This window comes from Pyricularia grisea, chromosome VII (genome assembly GCF_004355905.1).
Source record: "Pyricularia grisea strain NI907 chromosome VII, whole genome shotgun sequence".
Classification (NCBI taxonomy): domain Eukaryota; kingdom Fungi; phylum Ascomycota; class Sordariomycetes; order Magnaporthales; family Pyriculariaceae; genus Pyricularia; species Pyricularia grisea.
The window spans coordinates 2,181,222-2,196,115 of NC_044975.1; the positions used below are offsets into that span (position 1 = coordinate 2,181,222).

Consider the following 14,894-nt stretch of genomic DNA (forward strand, 5'->3'; position numbering starts at 1 on the left):
ACCAGGAGTGTTCAACCTTGGGGAAGAAAGCTCCGATTTTCTTGCTCGTCATAATCCTGTTTCTCAGCGGGAGGGATTTCTCGACGTGCAGGCAGACACTATCAATTTCCCGTACCTCACGCACGACTGTACCTCCAGTCCTCCGCCTTCATCAATCGGGACTGCTTTTGCTTTTGAATCGTCAAGAGCTTGAGGATTTGTTCTTTTTTCTTTCTGTTTATTTTTCCATCCTCCACGAGATCAAATTTTCTTGGTCACCCCGAGAACGATTGATCGCACGCACGCACACAATCATTTCAGTCCGACCGAAACCCCGGATTGCCCATCACCTCTCTACCACTCTGAAGACGTCTATCTCTTACCCCAAAATTAACTGCTTCTAGAATCGATCAACTAGTCTGCACGACAATTTCTTTGTGGGGCTTTGGGGAGGAAGGATCGTTTCGGTCTTTGGGGCAGATTTGGGGCTCAGTTGGCAGTGTACCTGGATCGTTGTACAAAGCACAGCGTGTATCTGCCGCTGCGTCGATCTTTCAATCATCAAATTTGTCGGGTCTTCCGCTTTGGAACCTTTACCTTACAAAAAAAAAAACAGGACAGTCGGATCAACCGCTTCCTGGGAAAGACCGCAAGCACAGAGCTTCGTCTTCGAACAGCCTTTGGCAACACAAGAGCACAAAACAAAGAGATAAGAGAAGAGGAGCCGTGTGTATCAGGTTCACGGAGTGTACGTATGGTCAAAGTTCCGCGCTCTCTTTTGTTGCATTTCCATCTCTCTATCTTTGTCATTCTTTTTGCTGCTCTTCTCTCCTCTTTTTTTCCTTGAGTTGGCTTTCTTTTTCATAATCTCCATGTTTTTTCCAGACTGGTACTGGAAATGAGGGTGGCAACGCACATCATCATGTTGATTTCGCTTACTGATCTTGGGTTCGGAGACCACAGACACGCTCCTGTAAATCCTGACCGCTTAATTAGGCCTTTTCAATACAGCTTAGCAATAACTGAGCTTGACCTCGAGCATCAAGCTCGCTACTTTTCACACAATGGCCGAGGAGGATTTCGAAATTGACATTTATGGCGATGCCAACCAGGAGCAGCAGGGCGGAGATGACAGCAAGCATGACCAGTCTTATGAAGGTGGTGACCACCAGGATGGACATGGATCCAACGACAATGAACAGTACCGGGATGACCAGCAGCATACCGAAGATTCATCTCACGCAAAGCACGATGACGATTCTAGCCACACCGAGTCTGCCACGCCACAGCAGAGCAACCCACTGAAGCGTAAAGAGGGTTCGGATGAGCGGGCCATCGATCCAGGTGCCACTTCGGCCATCCTTATTTCCGAGCTCCAATGGTGGATCACCGACGATGATATTCGAGGCTGGATCCGTGAGGCAGGCTGCGAGGAGGAGTTGAAGGACATTACCTTCAGCGAACACAAGGTTAATGGCAAGAGCAAAGGGTATGGCTGAGATGTAAAGCTGACTTGGACGGCGATTCTTTCATACATGCATACTAATAACGGATATTCTAATTTGCAGTCAGGTGTATATCGAGCTCACATCCCAGCAGGCGGCAACGGCCATTAAGCATCGCCTGGAATCTCAAGGCGAGGATGGCGCTTCACAAGCCGGCAGGAAGCAACAAGTCATCTACTCCTCACCAACGATGAACCCATTCCGAACTCTGCCTAAGGACCAGCCCCGGACGGGCAAGGATGGCCAGAACCGTCCCACTTCTGGCACTGGTTACAACAATGATCGTACAGGCAACATGGGCGGCGGAGGTGGCAATTTCAACGGAGGTTATAATAACCGCGGTCGTGGTGGTTATAACAACATGCGCGGCGGAATGGTCAACAATATGAACCAGGGCGGATTCAACCGCAACTTTAACAACAATGCCTACAACAATAACAACAACATGGGCTTCAACAATCCGATGGGTGGTGGCAACTTCGGAGGTGGCGGCGGAGCAAACTTTGGTGGCTTCCGCGGCGGTGGAATGGGTATGAACTCGAACATGCGTGGAGGTGCCATGCGTGGTGGCCGCGGAGGTATGGGTGGCGGCATGATGGGTGGAGGTATGGGTGGTCCCATGGGCAACATGGGTAATATGGGCGGCGGTATGGGTAACATGGGCAACATGGGAGCCATGGGCATGGGAGGTATGGGTGGACCTATGGGAGCCATGGGAGGAATGGGAGGAAACATGGGAGCCATGGGAATGATGGGAGGAGGTATGCCTGGTGAGTGAACTTGGGAAGTCTCATATGTCGAGTCTGACACTTTTTTTCTGGTACATTGGAGTATGCGGGAGACTAACACTAAATGTCAGGATTCCAAGGCATGCAAGGGGGATTCAACCCTCAGGGCTTCTTTGGCGGCGGAGGAGGCGGCAACAATAACAGCAACAACGCACAGGGAGGCGGTGGCAACAACGAGTGGCAGAACCCGCACGGAGCCAAACGTCCTCGGCCGGAGTAGTTATCTGGACCTAGACCGGAGATTATACACCAGTACCCCACGCCTCCAACGACCACGCCCACTGCATCCACCGGTTCCCCGGGCTTTGAAAAGATTTCGCAACAGCTGTGGGGAGCAAAGCCCAGGGCGTTCTAGAAGTATCCCGGTTCAGCTAGGGAGGCGGCCTTCCCTTTCCCACTCAAATTTGCTGGGACTGTGAAGGTTAGAGTCCGGCTATGCTCAAAATCGAAGCACAAATGACTAGAGCAAAATCGCGAGCAAGCGGGCGAGCAAGCGCATGCTACACTAGAAGTACCATTGGCATTTTACGTACTTTTTTTTTTCTACCTGTGTCTTTTTTAAAAAACCAATTTGTAACAGAAAGGAGTTGGGATTGGCTTCTTTTTGAAAGAGCAAAGCAAGAACCTGAAGGCTGATTTATTGGCCTATTCGAGCTGAAGGAATACACGGCCATTAAGCAGGAGTTTGGAGTTTGAGTTTCATAAATGGGAAAAAAGGGAATATTCATAATGGTTTCGTTTCATTCTTTGTGATGGCGACTTGACTTGGGCAATTTATCTCTTAATTTCGGGTCGTAGGTAGACAGACCATGTTCTAGACGTGCTGTACCCGGCTCCTTGTCATGGACGGGTGGCTTTTGTTGGCTGCTGATTTGGCTTGTTTAGACCTGACAGCATGAACTTTCACATTCAGTTGATTTTGAGCTACAACCATGATCTTACTGGGACTGAAAAACAAGCGGTCTCGACGATACGGTGTGAGTTTTCATCAGCCATTCAACTAGGTTACCAAAGCAAAGCCTTCAACAGATGCCAGGCTCCTTCTAGCAAGGTGTCGCGTCTTTTCCTCGTGGGGTATCATGTATTTTTGAATGTATATTGTAATCTACGCCAGCTTCACCCCAAGTCGTTTGATTTCTTTGTTCACAAGACTCGATATCTGCTTCCATCTCCCCAACAAAAGCTCCGTCTGCTCCTCCCACCCAGATCCGTAATCGCATCGACCCTCCTCATCCTCCAAAGCTTCACAGCGCTCCTCGACGATCTCGTCCCGATACCTCGTCAACGCCTTTAGCAGCAGTCGGTCCACCCTGCTCTGCATCCTCTCGGCGGCACCCTTGCCCCTGACCGAGGCGTCCTCGAAGCCGTCGACAAAGGCGTGCCACGACTCCTCGTTGGGGCTGCAGACCAGCCTCAGGGCGACCTCTGTGCGGTAGCAGACGGTGGCGGCGTCGAGCATGTAGTTGCCGAGGAAGTTGCGCTCCTTGAGCAGCTCCTTTTGGGCCTTTGTGAGGAGCGGGAGCACGGCGTCGTCGATGCACACCTCGTCCCACCGGTTGGCGGCCAGCACGAAGCCGTACTCGGCGAGCAGGAAATCGTTGCTGTGGTTGCCGTAGCAGATGAGCACCTCGTCGCCGGCGTCGTAGTCCCGATCGGCCTTGATGGTGAAGTCCTCGTCGTTAAAGGCGACGGAGCAGCCCGAGTCGGCGTGGTTGAACAGATCCGCCACGGGCTGCAGCACCATCCGGTCCTCCTTGCCGAGCCGCTCCGTGCGCGGGCAGACAAAGTAAAAGGTACGCGTGTTGGCGAGCAGCCACGCGTACTGGTACGAGTCCCTGGTCGGCTTTTTGGAGAGCGGCGAGGAGGACACGGCCTCCCAGTCCTTGGAAAATTTCTCCTTCTGCTTGGCGAGCAGCTCGGCCGCGCGCGTGGGGAGGAGCGCCTGAAGCGCCGGTGGCCAGGTGAAGGGCATGGTCCGGACGTCTTCCGGGGTTGGGAGCACGGAGTTCCACTCGTCGTACTTTCCCGAGTCCTCGAGGGATAGGTCAGCCGCCAGGAGGCCGTGGACGGTCATGTTCTTTGGCAGAGCTTTACATATCTCCTTTGGGACGGTGAATTTTGTCCTCAGTGCTGTTGTTGGCACACGCAGGACGGTCTCGTCAGCCTGTTTTTTTTTTTGTCTGATGAGCCAAGTCCAAAGAATGTGAGGTGAGATGAGAAAGAAAGCTTTGGTTGTACCTTGACTTTCCTGCTGGCAATGATACCAATTCCACGACCTGGGATCCTGTCTGGTCGAACTCCCGAAAGGACTATTCCTTGGGCTTCAGCCCACTTTGACACAAGGTTTGAGTTAGCATCAACGATATTGACATATAATAAATAGCGATTGTTATGCTCATCCGTGAAGACTGCCACCCTTACATTGATAAGTTCCTCATGTGCCTCCATGATTTAGCGATAGGGCAGGCAGAAATATGTCACACGGCCCAGGAAAGTATCCCAATTATACCTCGGAGCGATGCACAACGGCAGGATGGGATGTCAATTGCACCCAGTCTCTAATGAACGAGACGCAATGCCAAGACGGATATAGTGCACCCCCGTCTGGAAATAAATCGATGAAATAAAGATAGTAGCGAAGCGAGCGACGATGAACGTTTGTTTGTTTGCCTTGTTTTTTTTTTTTTTCTCTTGTCAACACATTTTCACAACTCCATCGTCTGGTACACAACCCAACGCCACCCATCAACGTTAAGTAACGTAGCTTGGAATTTAAGTGTGTACTTTTCAAGCGATGAGTCAATCCGATCGATCCTGCAGTCGTGGACAAGAATAAATTGTAGCAGAACGCGGAGATCTTGTCTTTGTCAATAGGTACAACCTTAGCAACCAATAATGGAAACCCACCGGGCCCGATGCACGCCTTGTGGGTCTTTTCCCAATCGGCACGGAGCCGACTGTGGGGCCGCCTTGCCTGCCGGGAGTCATGAATTGAATGGATGCATCATTTTATCCCTGTCATTTTGGTCAGGATCATTCTATGAGCATCGAACCACAATGTGTGAAGCTTTTTAGCAGCTAGGAAGCTCTCCAATTTTGGGCAATACGATGGTGTAGATCGAGCTAAATACCATACACCATTCTTCAATCTGGCGTCCACAAAAAACAAAAGTGTGACGGGCCAAAACAATTATGAATTCGTCTCCCGCTCGTGCCGTGCAGGCAATCGTCCGAAGTCAGGGTCGGCAGCGGTCGACACTTGAGCGCGCTTGCTTGAGCTGCGCAACAATCGCCCACACTCGCAGGTGTTTTTCGGTGTTTGACCGGCCACCACCCAACTACCCCGGCCATGTGCCACTGACCAGAGTTGAGCGCGCCGGCCTTGCTGTTGGCTCAGGATTGTGGTCGCTTCTCGATCCCACCCGAGGAGGTAAACTAATTATTCCTGCTCAACCCCCGCTGCATCCAGCTTTTCTCCAACCCAGAGAAACAACAACGTACACGTTTCCCCCCCTGGAGATCTGACAAGCTCAAAACCCCGCCATAGACCTGATCGCCGCCTTTGCCGAAGCGACCGCGACCCCCTACTTCGTCCCGCGCCTCCGCGACGCCATGCTCGCCTCGCCCACCGGCCGCCGGATCCTCCGCGACCGGCCGCGTATCACCTCGGCGTCGCTCGACCTGCCGCGGCTTCGCTCTCTGCCTGCTGGGACCGTCGGGGCGACGTACGTGGCCTGGCTGGACCGCGAGGGGGTCACCCCGGACACGCGGGCGCACGTGCGGTACGTGGACGACGAGGAGTGCGCGTACGTCCTGCAGCGCTACCGAGAGAGCCATGACTTTTACCACGCGCTGACGGGCCTCCCCGTCGTGCGCGAGGGCGAGGTCGCCCTCAAGGCCTTCGAGTTCGCCAACACCCTCCTGCCCATGACGGGCCTGGCCACCTTTGCCGCCTTCACGCTGCGCCGGGGAGAGAGGAGGCGCTTCGTCGACACGTACCTGCCCTGGGCGGTCAAGAACGGCTTGCGAGCCAAGGATGTCATCAACGTGTACTGGGAGGAGGAGATGGAGACGGACGTGGTCGATTTGAGGAAGGCCTTGGGCATCGAGCCGCCGCCGGATATGAGGGATGCCAGGAAGAGGGAGAAGGAGGCCAGGCGGCGGAGGAAGCAGCTTGAGGCTGAAGCTCAACGGGCCCCGGGTGCAGCAAGCTTATAAAGGTGGAGGTTTATATGTGCGTCGAGTGCGCATAGGCGAGTCGAGCTGGATGACTTGTATTACCATTTGTAGCACCACTACTCACTACGTCTTTGTAATTTATTATGCTGTATCATATCACAGTAGGTATTTTGACAAAAAAAAAAAAACATCATACGGATATATTGATAGTATTTCCCTGCACTGAGTACAGCGACGACCTCCCATGCCAACTCATTATTTGCTGCGTGGCTCATCCATCATACCCCAGCTTCTCTGTTTTGCCACTGACGAAACATAACCTGCTACTCGAGTTCAAAGATGTACTAAAAAAAAGCTTGAGTATTTTGGCCCAGACCGAAATAAGACGACACTGCACTACTGATTCAAATATCAAGCAGATCATCGTCATCGTCAGCCCAACCCTTTCTCCTGCTCACGACAATCTTCTCCTCCTCCTTCTTGTCGGCCACGGCGTTGAGGAGCTCCTTGAGCTGCTCCTCGGTCACCTTTTGCCGCAGCTGGCCCGACTGCGCCAGCATGATCAGCCGGTTTTCCACCTCGATCGCGCGAGACTCCTTGACCATCCGGATGCGGCCCAGTCGGTCCATGGCCTCGGGGTGCAAGATCTGGTTCAGGATGCTGCTTCGTGCTTCGGCTGTGTTGGTGACAAAGAAGAAAAAGAGTCAGTTTTCTTTTCTTGGTGAAACCGGGACTTGTCGCTTGAGTGTGTGCAGCAACATTTCCGTCTGAGGGATGTCATGGGTATTGATATATGTACCTTCTTGTTGTCTGCGAAAGGAAGAGAAAAGAGGAGAAGAAAGAAAGAAACCTTGTAAGCCCATATCTCCAGTTTCGTTATCATGCGCAAGCCGCCTGCGACTACATCACAACTCACTTCCTCTGCTCAGCTTGGCCCTGGTTTCCGCCGCCGCCGCCGGCCTTGGCTCCCCCGCTTTGCGCCTTGAGCTGCTCGAGGCGAGCTTTGCGAATCTGGGATTGTCAGCGCTTGGGAATAGACTACCAATAATTCAAGTGTGAAAATCTGGCCCTTACTTGCTCTAGATCTGCGTCTTCCATTTTCTTTCGAGGGTTGACCTAAACTAAACTTAGTGGTATGTAAATTGGACGTGTCGCGCGTCTTGCATCGTCTGCCTCGCCTGTTATTTTCCACAAAACCCCACCCTGCGTCATAGGGTCCTGTGGGGGCCGGTACTGGTAAATTCTGGAAGGTGCAGGGTAGGTCGCGTGTGATTGATGGAATAGGGGTCCTGAGGCGGATGTCATTACTATCAATTTATCACAGAATGATGGCGTTTCTATTGCAATAATGATTTCCCCCCCCCCAACTATTCCTGATTCTGGTGCCAATCTTTTGTTTATTTTTGACTGTATTGAACATCGTTTTAAATAGATATTTAGGCTAGTATATGAAATAATATTGCAAATCTAGTTTATAGTTTTAACTCTCCAAATTAAGTACAGATGTGGACAAAATTCCTCCACACAGCCCACGTAACTTTACAACAAAGTTCATATTATACAAGTCCGAAACAACGCTCGAAGCAGCTCCAAGCGCATACGGGGAGGTAGTGGTTGTGGTGCTTTCAGGGCTGAAACTTGATGGCGTCTTGATTGCGCTTCCGAATAAGTTTGGCCTTGGCCTTGACTGACTCCATTACCGACCATGTCGTAGGGAGTTTGAGACCCAGATCCCGACCACGCCTGACAAACCATCCAGCCGTGTGTTCAATATCGAGATCGCTGCCACTTGACACATATGAACGCAATTCGCTGTTTCTGGACGGGCTGAGAGACCGCAACCTGCCTACAATCTCTCCTCGTAGGTAGCGGTTTTCGGCGTAGCTACGGAATTGTGGGTTTGTTTCCAGTTCTGGTAACTTGGCTATGACGTTGCGAATCTCATCAAGCATCTGTTCCACTAGCTCGAGTCCGCTTTCAAGACGAGCCAGCTCGCTATACTCGCAGTCCAGCATGGCCACAGTGCTGTCAACGGCAGCCAGAAACATGAGTTTGGTCAGTTTGAGCTGCAGAAACCGACCCATTGGTACCAATTGTACATTGAGCTTGCGGTCCGTTGACATTCCGTATAGGAAATGCTCATGAGGACCAACGAAGTTGGGCGGCGGATATTTCTGGAGGGTCGCAAACTGGTCCACCTCCCCCAGCAACGCAGTGAGATACAGTCGTCCCATCTCCGGCTCTTCACCAATTGCGAAACGGTAAAAATCAGAGCCATCTCTTATGTGCCGCGGTAGATGTGTCATGTGACCCAAGACATACAGCGGGCGGCTCTCAGCATTTTGAAACAGACGCTCGTTGAGAAACTCTGGAAGTCCAAGCGCATCTTGGACAAGACAAATGACTGTTCTGTTGTCTATCCGAGGAACAAGAGGCGCAAGTTCTTTCACGACCCTCCCTGCACGCGCAGTCACCACCAACTGACCAATATGGCCCTCTCCGCTACCTCCCCTGGGATATAAACCTTCAGCAGCCAGAGTCCCAGAAGAAATGAGGTCAGAACCGCGCATTAATCGTATCTGCTGGCCCTCTCGGAACCAAGCCCTTTGTTCCCTGCCCGGAACGAGCAATGTCACAGGTGGAAGTTGCTCGACCCGAGACAAGGAGTGGGCGATGTAGGTTGACTGTAGGTTAGAAGCAAGCACATGTATTGGCTTCAGTCGGGTTGGGCCTTGTCCAACTTCTCGAGCCAAAAGACTCCGGTGCTGTGGCTCAGGGGCCAATGGGGCTTCATAGATGGACACGTCTGTTTCGCCGAAAATGTTTGCCGTAGTAAAGCCAGTAGATGCTGATGGCTCAGGCTTTGCCGGTATTCGTTCCTTTTTTGACAACTTCCTAGGCTTCCCTGATTCTCCGTCCGACGAGCTAGACGGGCGGTTTCCATTCCGGGCATCCGCGGGCGGCGATGGTTGTGGACTTCTGAGGTCTGATTTGCCACTTATGTTTGCCGTAGTAGAGCCAGCAGTAGCTGCTGTCTCAGCTATTCCCCGCTCGCTTCCCCTTCTATTTGGTAGTCTCTTGGACGAGCTAGATTGGGGCTTCTCATTCCTGGCGTTCTTCGGGGGCGATGGTTTTCGATTCCTGAGGTCTATTTCAAAGGGTGAATAGGTGTCTATCAACAGTGAAGGAATGCCGAAAGGGAAGTCGTAATTTGTTGGAAGGTTTGAGTATTCAGTCATTCTCTCTGCTCTACGCATCGCCTCCGCAAAGGATTCTGGCTTGGAAGATGACTGTGACGGCTTGGAGCTGGTGCGCTTCTGGACGGGAAAGTAGCGCTGCTGGAGCTCCCGAGTGGGTAGAACAGGAACAAGCAGGCTTGGTACATTGAAGGGGAAATCGTAGTTGACTGGTAGTTGTGGTTCTTTGTCTGGTGCAGAATCGCTGTTGTTGCTGCGAGGAGCTGCTGCAGGTCGACGCGGGTGGGTGCCATCGTTTTTGTCACTCAAAGGCTCAGTCCCCTGTACCCTGGCCCGGCCGACCTCGTTGTTATTGCTGCTCCATCTTGTGTTTTTGTAGGGTATGCGCGCGAGCACCCGCGACTGCGCGCGGCGGCTCAATATTCGAGACACTGTGAATGGTAATATCACCTAGCGTTGTATGTGGTCATTGCATCTTTGTGATGGAGAGCGGTCGTGAATGCTGTAGAAACCCTGCAGAAGAGAGGCTAGAATGTACAAATAAGTGAGAAGAGGTGGTGAGTACAAAGAAGATGCTCCAAGGAACAAATAGTCCCCAATCACACCAAGGCGGCTGCAAAACCGTGACGCTGAGACTCGGTAGTAGAAATTTAATGTCGTGACGCAAAGAACTTTTTTCATTGACAAGTTCAAAGCTTCCCAGCTAAGATGGAGTTGACGCACACCTGCCATTGGCTAGAAATGTTTTGAGCCCCATATTAAATTCAGACCTTGCAGAAGGTCCCTTAATTAATACACCCACATTCAATCAAGGAGTAAATCTCAGTTTGATCACAGTTCAATGTTCTTTGCCAATCCCTCCATTCGCTCAAATAAAATACACAACACTCACCGCTCTGAATAAAAGAACTGAAGAACCGCGTAACAATTTCAAGGAAAAGCAGAACGTAACCATTCCTCCAGTGCTCGGTATGGCTTCTCAGGATGTCGCATTCGACGCTCTAGTCGAGGGCCTGGCCGACACTGTCAACACCCTGGACACTGATCTGAAGCCGCTCATCGAGAACTTCAAGGAAATATCCTCCAAACTGCCCGTGTTAGATCAGGCCAAACTCAACGTTCTACTGGCTTACTCAATAGAGTCGATCATATTTAGTGTGTAATTTCATCTCGTCTTCATTCACTTCATTTTACCAATCTCGACACTAACATGAATGCTGCTCAAGGTGCTCTGCGTCTGGAGGGAGTCGACGCAAAAAACCATGACGTCTTCAGGGAACTCACAAGGACCAAGCAGTACTTTGACAAGATCAAGAAGGCCGAAACACCTCCCGAGCCGCGTCCGGAAGGGGCTGGTGTGGACACACAGGCCGCTATTCGCTTTATAAAGGCCGATCTGGTTTGTGCCTTGTGCTGCTCATTCCAGTATTTATCGACCATGGCCTTATTTACTGACCCTGAATCTTAATTTAGGCTGACGAGAAGAGCAAGGAAATGAACCTACGACTTAAGGAGTTGCTGGCAAAGGAAAAGGCGAAAGCAGCGCTCAAAAAGAGACGTGCTCCAGAAGCCGCCGAAGCCTCTGCTGAGACGAGTGATGCTAGTGTTAACCAGTCGGACAACAGCAAGGCCAAGCGGAAAAAGCACGGAAGCAGCTCCAAGGGATCCAAGGTGACCAAGTGAGACCAGAATTACTTAACTCTTCTGATTCGGGTTGGACCTATGAGGCCAAGCCGATCCTCCCGCTGATTTAGTACGTACCTATGAAGTCTGCTGATCTATGCGTTATGAGGCTGGTATGCATTGCGCCACAGGCTTGTCAGGAATAAGGCCTTCGCGGGAAGTAACGAGGAATTACGCATGATCTAGGCTTCTAGACGGCAAGCTTTTGACCCTAGGCATAGAAAATAGGTGGTGTTATGGCAGTATTGGCCGGTAGTGAGCTTACCAGAAGAGAAAAAAAAACCTCGACTGGCTGGCGGCTTACAAGGAGATGAGATGAACCTGAGATACCCTGGGCATAGAGCAGCCCTATTCCATATGAAACAAATTTCTTTCAAAGATACGGTGTGCTATCATAGACACGAATTTTTCTGCAGCCTCACGAACCGAAAAATAAATTGTTTACATTGTAATCCCATCCCAAAACGTTGAACCTTTTCCATCGACTTGAACTTATCACGTGAATCCAGCTCGGCATAGTCCAAGGGTCCCAGAGGCTGAACAGCGTTGCCGGGATCCATCCATGCACCCACGGTCCACTTTCACCCGGTTTAGAAGCGGAGTTAAGAACAAATTCCTACCACTAAGAATCTTCCAGTTTCCATCGAGTAGCGCATTTTCTAAACTTGCCATATTCCACCTCGCATCTTTCGCATCCGTGAACCCCAACTTTGCCATTCCTTTTCAAAGCTTTTTATCAACAAACTTTCTTGTACATAAAGCCATACTACGGGCCACATACACATCTCTATCATACACAATGCCTCGCCAGTCTCGCCCTGCCGCTCGCCCCGCCGCCCGTCCTGCTGCGCCCTCCCAGCAGCAGCAGAGGCCTGCCACCACCTACGCCGCCCCGACCGCTCCTCCCCCAGCGGCCGCCGCACCTCCCCCGGCCGCTGCCCCGTCGGCCGGCCCGGGTCTCTTTGGCCAGATGGCCAGCACAGCTGCGTACGTGGACGGACCCAAAAAAGGCACCTCCGGAGACCTTGGAGAAAATCTGGGGTCATGATGAAGCGGAGGAGTTTTGATGCTATGGAAGGAGCGAAAAAACCTCTTCCACAGGCAGGATCTAAACTAACACTTTGTCTTCTTTACTTGGATTAGTGGTGTCGCAATCGGTTCTTCGGTCGGCCACGCCATCGGCGGACTCTTTAGCGGTGGCTCATCGGCCCCGGCCGAGACGACACAGGCTGCCGCTCCCCAGCAGCAGCAACAGCAGCAGCAGAACAACTGCGCCGGTGCCGCCCAGAACTTCACCAAGTGCATGGATGACAACAACGGAAACATGCAGATCTGCAACTGGTACTTGGAGCAGCTGGTACGTTATTCTAGCGGTCTCGTGGACTCCTTTCATCATAAAACGTTGAGGAGCACCTTGCTAACATGGGAAATTTCCCCCTCTTTAGAAGGCTTGCCAGGCCGCCTCTACCCAGTACTAAAAAAAAATATAGAAATATTTTTCAGGGCGTTGGGAACGGATTCTGGGAACTGTCGGTCGTTACCGGATCTAGGCCGAGGTTCATTTTCTGACCCGGCTTTGCAATGCATAATATTTTTTTGGGGCAACCAAAAGGAAGAAACATCTAAGCACACTACTCCTGTGGCGTCACTCCGTGTACTATTACAATAGCATTGAAAGTTTCCACTCTGATTGACTATAGCGTTTTTGGACTTTGTCCAGCCGCCATTTATTTGCTTGATTATTCATCGTCTGGCCTAGGCTCAAAATTGAGCTGGAGTAGTTTTTGTGTCAGCACTTGGATCGTTCAGATCCGGGGTATATCGTGTAGAAACCCTCTGTACAAGGTTACCAAGACTTACCGAATTCCCATTATACAACTGCTGGTCTCGCCTGTCATCGTCAGGATTACGGAACCCCGTGACCCGTGAGTTTTCTGACCGATTCCGAGCACCGCCAGGAGGACTTCGGCGCCCAGTACTTGACCCTTGCGGCGGCTGAGCTGGGCTCTGCTCTCGCTCGTCCATCTCTATCCCGGCATCACCCTGCGTGATCTGGGCAGGCGCTGTGAGGAGGCGACCAAACATGCCAAAAAAGCCGTTGAATATAGACATGACCGCTACAAAGAGCGCATTGATGCGGTCAACAATCCCTCCGTGACCTCGTCGGTAGCCGCCGCCTCCCCCATACGCCGAAGAGAAACGGGGGACCGGGACAAGAATGAGCGTCGCTGATGGCGCCAACTCCAAGTCCAACAGAGTCTTATCCTCTTCTGTCTCGTCAATGGTCCGATTTGGCAGGGGAGTCAGCACGAGCTTGAACCGATACGGCCCACTACCGTTCGGGCTTCGGTTGGAATCAACCCATTCTCGGACATCTTTCCTTAGCGTCCCACCGCTGGGTAGTTTCGTGCGTATAGTCGAGCCGTCAAAATCTCGAACCTGCAGTGCGCATATCTCACTGGCGGTCCTGCTTGCTTGCGTCTTTGGAATGTCGACTGTTGCTGAGGCAGCTGCACCAGTGTCCGTAGGGGTGCCTTCCCGAAGGGCTCTCCTTTCAGCACGGCGCTCCTCTTCCCGGGCCTTTCTCTCCGCCCTGTCGTATTCGATACGTTCCAGAATGCGCCGTCTATCCTCATTGGCCTCCTGCTTCCGCTTCTTGATCATCTCTGCAGCCTTCTGTACCTCGACCTGGGCTTTGCCTGGAGATGGGTCCTCGGCCGCTGGCTGGGCTCTGCCTTTCCCCTTGTCAGGTTGTTTCGATGCTGCAATCCCGGCGGATTGAGGCTGTGTTTCTGATGTCCTATTCCCGGATGCGGTATGACCAGTAGGTATGGACGCATTGGCCTGGGCCGAGTTTGATGTGCTACTGCTACTTTGGTTCACAGAATTAAGGCCTCCAGCGGTTGAGCGATGCCCTGCCGCGTACTGAGCTGGCAAGGACTCGTCGGGATTGGCAACCACAGCCGGCGCAGGTGGTGTTGGCTGTGCTACTCCCAAAGCCTTTTGCAGTCTTGCCATGAAATCATCTCTGGACACACCGCTTGCGATGTATTCCTTAAGTTCTCCATTCCTATATGGTCAGTTAGCATGAGTGATGTTTTGCTGCACATACAGAACCATGTGCGATGGCCTGGTTTGGTTTACCTAATCAAGACAAGCGTTGGCGTCTTTGGAAGAGGAAATATGGCTGCCAGATACTTGGCCTCCTCGGAGCCTGCCTGTAGGCGAAGTACTACGGCCTGTGTGCTTAGGACGGTCCTGATCTACAGGAGTTGTGAAGCGGTCAATCAGCACTTTGAACTCATGGGTCGAGTGTCATGAGGCTGCCCAGGGACCCAGAGGGACGTACAGAATCGTCTACCAAATACTCCTCCTCCCATTTGGTGCTCTCCTCCCCGCCATCTACAATGAGATGTTAGCGAGTGTGCATTTCTTTTCTCCTGAAAATACAAGACGTCATACTCACCGGTAACAAAGCTTACAACCATCTTTGCCTGCTGTACGGCGGCGGCGATGCCTTCTTGGAGTGTGCCATCAAAGAACATCGTGCCTGTGGGTATGTT

At 51.9% G+C, this 14,894-nt stretch overlaps 9 protein-coding genes across 9 annotated transcripts; 4 read left to right on the top strand and 5 right to left on the bottom strand.

The window, feature by feature from the left end:
• The first annotated feature begins 72 nt into the window (after positions 1-72).
• On the top strand, positions 73-3,271 carry PgNI_10658 (uncharacterized protein). The gene is made up of 4 exons (XM_031130631.1): positions 73-727; positions 943-1,468; positions 1,548-2,254; positions 2,344-3,271. The coding sequence occupies exons 2-4, from the start codon at positions 1,044-1,046 to the stop codon at positions 2,490-2,492; spliced, it is 1,281 nt and encodes a 426-aa protein (XP_030979716.1). The 5' UTR covers positions 73-727; positions 943-1,043; the 3' UTR covers positions 2,493-3,271.
• A 70-nt stretch (positions 3,272-3,341) lies between these two features.
• Positions 3,342-5,077, bottom strand: PgNI_10659 (uncharacterized protein). Its single transcript, XM_031130632.1, has 3 exons — positions 4,694-5,077; positions 4,511-4,603; positions 3,342-4,436 (listed from the first exon to the last, which is right to left on the bottom strand). The coding sequence occupies exons 1-3, from the start codon at positions 4,718-4,720 to the stop codon at positions 3,378-3,380; spliced, it is 1,179 nt and encodes a 392-aa protein (XP_030979715.1). The 5' UTR covers positions 4,721-5,077; the 3' UTR covers positions 3,342-3,377.
• Positions 5,078-5,327: 250 nt separating this feature from the next.
• On the top strand, positions 5,328-6,629 carry PgNI_10660 (uncharacterized protein). Its single transcript, XM_031130633.1, has 2 exons — positions 5,328-5,702; positions 5,820-6,629. Exons 1-2 carry the CDS (start codon positions 5,465-5,467, stop codon positions 6,488-6,490), a joined length of 909 nt encoding a protein of 302 aa, XP_030980177.1. The 5' UTR covers positions 5,328-5,464; the 3' UTR covers positions 6,491-6,629.
• PgNI_10661 (uncharacterized protein) lies at positions 5,857-6,378 on the bottom strand (the record flags this gene model as incomplete). The annotated part of the gene is made up of 2 exons (XM_031130634.1): positions 5,857-6,085; positions 6,119-6,378. 2 exons carry the CDS (start codon positions 6,376-6,378, stop codon positions 5,857-5,859), a joined length of 489 nt encoding a protein of 162 aa, XP_030980178.1.
• A 226-nt stretch (positions 6,630-6,855) lies between the features above and the next one.
• Positions 6,856-7,549, bottom strand: PgNI_10662 (uncharacterized protein; the record flags this gene model as incomplete). The annotated part of the gene is made up of 4 exons (XM_031130635.1): positions 6,856-7,127; positions 7,251-7,261; positions 7,368-7,462; positions 7,526-7,549. The coding sequence occupies 4 exons, from the start codon at positions 7,547-7,549 to the stop codon at positions 6,856-6,858; spliced, it is 402 nt and encodes a 133-aa protein (XP_030980175.1).
• Positions 7,550-8,076: 527 nt separating this feature from the next.
• PgNI_10663 (uncharacterized protein) lies at positions 8,077-10,118 on the bottom strand (the record flags this gene model as incomplete). Its single annotated transcript, XM_031130636.1, has 2 exons — positions 8,077-10,003; positions 10,099-10,118. 2 exons carry the CDS (start codon positions 10,116-10,118, stop codon positions 8,077-8,079), a joined length of 1,947 nt encoding a protein of 648 aa, XP_030980176.1.
• Positions 10,119-10,515: 397 nt separating this feature from the next.
• Positions 10,516-11,757, top strand: PgNI_10664 (uncharacterized protein). The gene is made up of 3 exons (XM_031130637.1): positions 10,516-10,803; positions 10,875-11,047; positions 11,122-11,757. Exons 1-3 carry the CDS (start codon positions 10,620-10,622, stop codon positions 11,329-11,331), a joined length of 567 nt encoding a protein of 188 aa, XP_030980072.1. The 5' UTR covers positions 10,516-10,619; the 3' UTR covers positions 11,332-11,757.
• Positions 11,758-12,130: 373 nt separating this feature from the next.
• PgNI_10665 (uncharacterized protein) lies at positions 12,131-12,809 on the top strand (the record flags this gene model as incomplete). The annotated part of the gene is made up of 3 exons (XM_031130638.1): positions 12,131-12,318; positions 12,475-12,688; positions 12,777-12,809. The coding sequence occupies 3 exons, from the start codon at positions 12,131-12,133 to the stop codon at positions 12,807-12,809; spliced, it is 435 nt and encodes a 144-aa protein (XP_030979763.1).
• Positions 12,810-13,070: 261 nt separating this feature from the next.
• PgNI_10666 (uncharacterized protein) lies at positions 13,071-14,876 on the bottom strand (the record flags this gene model as incomplete). Its single annotated transcript, XM_031130639.1, has 5 exons — positions 13,071-13,103; positions 13,192-14,401; positions 14,476-14,594; positions 14,681-14,733; positions 14,798-14,876. The coding sequence occupies 5 exons, from the start codon at positions 14,874-14,876 to the stop codon at positions 13,071-13,073; spliced, it is 1,494 nt and encodes a 497-aa protein (XP_030980179.1).
• Between the last annotated feature and the right edge of the window lie 18 nt (positions 14,877-14,894).

What these genes read in the sequence shown, in the direction of transcription:
- PgNI_10658 (XM_031130631.1), top strand. Translation starts at nt 1,044, where the DNA reads ATGGCCGAGGAGGATTTCGAAATTGACATTTATGGCGATGCCAACCAG. An exon ending in GTTAATGGCAAGAGCAAAGG is followed by an intron (nt 1,469 to 1,547) that starts GTATGGCTGAGA and finishes TCTAATTTGCAG; the next exon opens with TCAGGTGTATATCGAGCTCA. An exon ending in GATGGGAGGAGGTATGCCTG is followed by an intron (nt 2,255 to 2,343) that starts GTGAGTGAACTT and finishes ACTAAATGTCAG; the next exon opens with GATTCCAAGGCATGCAAGGG.
- PgNI_10659 (XM_031130632.1), bottom strand. Translation starts at nt 4,720, where the DNA reads ATGGAGGCACATGAGGAACTTATCAAT. An exon ending in CACATGAGGAACTTATCAAT is followed by an intron (nt 4,604 to 4,693) that starts GTAAGGGTGGCA and finishes CTTGTGTCAAAG; the next exon opens with TGGGCTGAAGCCCAAGGAAT. An exon ending in TTGCCAGCAGGAAAGTCAAG is followed by an intron (nt 4,437 to 4,510) that starts GTACAACCAAAG and finishes AAAAAAAAACAG; the next exon opens with GCTGACGAGACCGTCCTGCG.
- PgNI_10660 (XM_031130633.1), top strand. Translation starts at nt 5,465, where the DNA reads ATGAATTCGTCTCCCGCTCGTGCCGTGCAGGCAATCGTCCGAAGTCAG. An exon ending in TCTCGATCCCACCCGAGGAG is followed by an intron (nt 5,703 to 5,819) that starts GTAAACTAATTA and finishes ACCCCGCCATAG; the next exon opens with ACCTGATCGCCGCCTTTGCC.
- PgNI_10664 (XM_031130637.1), top strand. Translation starts at nt 10,620, where the DNA reads ATGGCTTCTCAGGATGTCGCATTCGACGCTCTAGTCGAGGGCCTGGCC. An exon ending in AATAGAGTCGATCATATTTA is followed by an intron (nt 10,804 to 10,874) that starts GTGTGTAATTTC and finishes ATGCTGCTCAAG; the next exon opens with GTGCTCTGCGTCTGGAGGGA. An exon ending in GCTTTATAAAGGCCGATCTG is followed by an intron (nt 11,048 to 11,121) that starts GTTTGTGCCTTG and finishes ATCTTAATTTAG; the next exon opens with GCTGACGAGAAGAGCAAGGA.